This window comes from Myxine glutinosa, chromosome 4 (assembly GCF_964187855.1).
Source record: "Myxine glutinosa chromosome 4, kmMyxGlut1.1, whole genome shotgun sequence".
Taxonomy (NCBI): domain Eukaryota; kingdom Metazoa; phylum Chordata; class Myxini; order Myxiniformes; family Myxinidae; genus Myxine; species Myxine glutinosa.
Window position 1 is genome coordinate 75,338,969 of NC_136264.1, and position 5,245 is coordinate 75,344,213.

Here is a 5,245-nt window from a genome sequence, read left to right on the forward strand (position 1 = left end):
GGGAGGGCCTTCCCCAGGTTAGGGTGAGGAGCAGGTAAGCTCGGGTGGCAACTGCAGTGGAGGAGGTGTGCAGGTGAGCGGACCTGCTGGTGAGCCACACGAACCAGCCCTGAAATTGTGCAAGGGCACAGGTAGAAAAATCGGGGGAGTTAGACCCCAAATTGGAGAGCGCCACAGTATGTGCAATGGGAATTGGTTTTTAGAACCGCATAGTTTAATGATGGCCAATGGATTGGCAGGGCAAGACCCCGGGTAGTTTAAAGTGTTAATGTCAATTAGAAGTGTAGCTAGGATGAAAATATCTTCGCACCATCCGCAACCACTCACCGAGGTAATAGAACTCCACACCAGATTTTGTGCAAATGTTGGAAATGTAAGACACATCTTGACATGGGTGAGACATTGTTTGTTATTCCATCTCTTCCTCCTCAGGAGGGATTGATGATGAATTCGGTTTTGGGGAGATATTGGGGGACGAGACATAGCGACGAATTTGTAAAGGTGTAGATTGTGTAAATACGGGTAAGGGCAAGGGTAGGGTAGGTGACATGGGGGGTGACGAACGATAGGGACAAGCTTTCTCGGCTCGCTCTCCCGTGCCCTTCATGTCGCATTGCTTCGCTTTGATGTGTATCCTTGCACCCCTGCCCGCTGATCTGCTTGTCCTTCCTTCCCCACTCACGGACCATTGTTCTTTTGTGCCCGAGGGAAGTGTGCAGGTGCTGCGAGTTGTGTGCCCGCACCTTTGCTGCCTCCTGCCTGCACTGATGCACCATATGGACCACACGTTCTGTGGCCTAGCACCACCTTATGGACCACACGTTCTGTGGCCCGGCGTCTCTGCTGGGACTGACCATTGTTACCAGCGGTGTATGCCTTGCGGACCACTGTTTTAAAGTGGCACCCATGTCCAGCAGTGGACCACCGAAATTGGCCCTGCTGGCCAAATCAATAATAAAAAGCGGACACGGTTTGTGCCCTTTCTTATTCAAATTAATATCAAGCAAGAAAATCAAGACAACCAGAAACAGCGGCCCAGCAGAGCAAAGAAGCAGAAGACATCATCACTTATTTTTAAAATGTTTGTTTTGTGCATTTTGGTGATGGTGCTTTTTTGGTGCTTTTGGTGCATTTTTTCTTTATTGGTGCATATTGGTACATATGGTATGGTGTATCGGTGCAGTGCATGGCAATGGCATTTCCTCTTTTCATACATCTCTTCTTTTCCCACAAAAGACAGGTCCTGGGTGACAGTTTGTAAATAACTCGTGTTTTTGTAAAATAATGCTCCCCACCAGCTAAATGTTTAGTTTGAAGACAATTCCGTAATTCGGTTAATTGTGGGTGTTAGTCAGTTAGGTAGGATGCAATGCAGCAGGTGGGACATATCTAGTGTTAAAACTGTCGCACTCAGGGTGAGGTTAAAAGTAGAGGGTAACCACACCTAAGTGTCACATTAAGTTAAAAGAGAGCCCTTGTGTTTCGGCTCGGGACGGGCCTGGAAAAAGGGAGGGTGCAGTGTTGCGGTTTTAGAACCCTAACTTGTAAATATCACAGTGAAGGTTAAAGGTTGCACCCCTAGTTAGGCCACAGCAACACGTAGGCCACCTTAGAAATTACAGTTATTTCCTTATTATGTGTTTTAGTTAAGGCTGTGTTTCCAATAGTTGAATCTGCATTGCATCAATCAAATAAGGAGTAGGCCTTTTTGTTCATTTTGCGACCTCTCTCCAAATTCTGTTACGCGCCTTGGTTCACGCTCGCTCAAGCGCCGCCATTGACCATGCGGTCGGCTCGAGGAAGAAGGGGGCGGGACGCCAAGAAGAAGGTGTGGCCTGTCAACTAGTCATCAAGGCGTGGCCGGTAAGCCCCCACCAGCCAACCAGGGCTGATGAAATATCACTGGCGGGCGTGGCTTGATGAAGCGCGTAGTGATCTTGAAGCACGATATATAAGCGCGAGCGCAAAGCCCTTTCACAGGACTGCGCAGAGACGGTTGACTTGCAAGGACTTGTTGGAGGCGCGCCTATTGTGAGGGACTTCTTTTGATACGGAGCGCACATTGGAAAAGGAGGATTCACTTGCTGGTGCAGAATGAGAACGAGAGAGAGAGGGAGCGTTTAGCACGATCGTCCATCTGTTACATACGCTAAAGGACACGAGCCTCCCCCCCCCCCCCCCCCGCCATATGTAAGGTCCGCTCGCGGGTGAACGATATGCGCGAAGCTGCCTGCCGAGTTTTCGGCCACGGAACCGGAACCTCACCTGGAGCCTGGCACCCATCGCCTGGACCATCTGCCTGGACCTTCCACCCTACCAGCTACAATCCCCGTGTGAGTGCGTATGTTTGTCTGGGGTCGTAGAGTAAGACTGTATTAAGACTGCGCTGTGTGCTCCTTCTTCCTCTTCCTTTTCTGTACATCCTTTCGGGTCCTCTTTCTTTCTTTGTACATAATTAATAAACCCATCTTTGTTCTTCCTACCTTCTGGTTTCCTCTCCATCCGATCGCATCCATCCTTTATCTCAATTGAGTACCTGTGGCACGATTAGGAACCACACAGAATCGGTTTAGTCATTTGTTAACGGCCTGGATCGCGGACTGCTAACCGCTCGGCATTTACCATCACGTCCGTGGTTCGAGTAGGAGTTATTTCCCTGCTTTACGGTCGGGTTAGTAAGTAGGTATTTGGGACTACATTGACCAATGACCCTATCTAATACCGACCAGAAGGAGCGTTATAACTTCGAAGGACTCGGGTCGGTCAGTCACGGACAGGGGGATTAAACCCCCCTTGATAAGGGGAGCGCTGACCCCTGAGATCTGCAACAATATGATCCCCAATAATTGTCACATGTCAATCCTGTGGCGGTTTCATTGAAACCCCATTCCCTGAAGACAGCGAAACTCCACCCTCTTGTTCAACGTTTCCCTCTGTCTTCATAAAAATGGCATTACAAAACGTATTTCCTTCTGACCCGTGTACACATTATACACACAAAAGGTAGCGACAGGTGGCGAGTTCGGTGAATGGCGATTACACTTTCAAGAAAGGTGTTGTGGCTCTGAAAAGAGCCGTTGGGTGGTGTGGTGCGGAAGCTGTGCACAAGACCTTGGACGAGCGCGTTAAGCTCGCTCCCCGCGGATACGTCGTGCCAGCTGGATGTCTTTGGGCATGATGGTGACACGTTTGGCATGAATCGCGCACAAATTACTGTCTTCAAACAGACCAACGAGGTAGGCCTCGCTCGCCTCCTGCAGCGCCATCACTGCGGAGCTCTGGAATCCCAAATCGGTCTTGAAATCCTGTGCGATTTCACGGATGAGGCGCTGAAACGGCAGCTTGCGAATGAGCAGCTCCGTGGACTTTTGGTAGCGCCGGATCTCGCGCAGCGCCACAGTTCCTGGACGGTAACGATGCGGCTTTTTCCCGCCACCGGTGGCTGGAGCACTTTTCCGTGCCGCCTTTGTCGCCAACTGCTTTGAGGGAGCTTTTCCACCAGTCGATTTGCGGGCGGTTTGCTTCGAACGAGCCATGGTGACAATAACACCAATTTGAAAAACAACTTTTTCACCAAACGCCAACAATGCGATTAAAACCGCGCTGTGCACTTTTATTTCTGTCGGGAGACTCTTGCGCCGCTTTGCATTTGACCAACACGATTTGCTCGTTTGCGATTGGCTGCCACGATTTGCCCATTTGTTATTGGCTGCCACGATTTGCCCGGTTGCTATTGGCTTCCACGATTTGCTCGTTTGCTATTGGCTGCCACGATTTGCCCGTTTGCTCTTGACTTCCACGATTTGCTCGTTTGCTATTGGCTGCTACGATTTGCTCGGTTACAATTGGCTGCCACATTTTTATGTTTGCTATTGGCTGCCTCAAAACCATTCCCAATCACTGAAGAATTAAGCCCCACCTCACGCTCCATCCATTGGTCAAAACTTCATTCTCCCCTCTCCATTAGCACAAATCTGACCCTGATGTGATCCGCTCCTCGAGGGAAAGCTACGTCCGCCTTCCCTTGCTCGTTTCTCCCACCAATATCTATCCTGAGCTCCTTTGGGCCTGTTCAGCACTTCCGTGAACGTGAAGAAGCAAAAGGCAAATCGTTGCCGATATTTCCGTTTGTGTCCCGTTATATAAAAAATTCACTCACGAATCGATATCAAAATTGCGTAGTTTGTCGAGGTGGGACGGAACTACATTTTTATTATATCACAGTCGTTGTACGTTATTTGTAAATAAAACATTATTGCGATGTTGCAGGAACCGCACATTTGTCAATGAATCGAGAAACAGAAAATGGACGTTACAAAAGCTTGCTTGAAAGACGAACGTGCAATTGCGCAAACCCCGCAGAATGGTAATTCCATCGCCGAACACAAGCAGAAGATTAAATTATTTGGTTTCCAGAGCTCCGATGTGATGGCGTTGCAGGTGACATTTTGACCTCCCTCATCGGTCTGTTTGAGGACACGAGGAGAGCGTCATCCACCGTCCATAAAACTCGAAACCTACAAATCCCTTTTTGTGCATTTATCTGTCAGAATGGATTTGTTCAGAACTTCTTATTTTTTATTTTTTTTAATTTTTTTTTGTATACTGAATCGAGGCTCGTGAAAGAGCTAACATTTACTTCACAAACAAATCAACCAGACAAGCAAATCAACTTGAGAGTAAAGAAGAGGGGAGATCAAACGGTAATAAGGCAAGGGTCTTTCACTCAGTTGTTAATGTATGGAATGGTTCCTCCGGAAAGGTAGTGGCAGCAGAAACTGCATTAGTCTAAATTGGAATGAGATAAGTACCCGGAAATAATGTAGAACGAGACGTCTAAGGATATTTGCAGCACTTCTTGGTGGCTTGAGCAAGGATGGGTCATTGTGAACATCATTGCGGATTGTTGGCTGTGCGTGGGGGGGGGGGGGGGGGGGTGCGGGGGGGGGGGAGGAGGGAGCACGGAGTTATAAATACAGACTCTCCTCGAGTTACGACGGGGTTACGTTCCGACAAGCAAGTGTTACGTGCTCCTCCCCGACCCCCGGGTCACGGTGTACCTCCGAGCCCCGAGAGGAGTCACGGCAGAAAAAATGTGTTATTCTGTATGTCAAAGATCAATGGAGAAGCCACACCAATTGTTACTCACAAACAAATATTGTATTAAGATCACACAAGAATAACAGTACAACAATAATAGTAATCAAAAGTACAATCAATATGTCCTATGCTGGTACCATCAGTT

The 5,245-nt window shown here is 48.4% G+C and overlaps 1 protein-coding gene across 1 annotated transcript; it reads right to left on the reverse strand.

The window, feature by feature from the left end:
* Positions 1 to 3,125: 3,125 nt before the first annotated feature.
* On the reverse strand, positions 3,126 to 3,536 carry LOC144891524 (histone H3-like). Its single transcript, XM_078775138.1, has one exon. The coding sequence runs from the start codon at positions 3,534 to 3,536 to the stop codon at positions 3,126 to 3,128; it is 411 nt and encodes a 136-aa protein (XP_078631264.1).
* Positions 3,537 to 5,245: the final 1,709 nt, after the last annotated feature.

What these genes read in the sequence shown, in the direction of transcription:
- LOC144891524 (XM_078775138.1), bottom strand. Translation starts at nt 3,536, where the DNA reads ATGGCTCGTTCGAAGCAAACCGCCCGCAAATCGACTGGTGGAAAAGCT.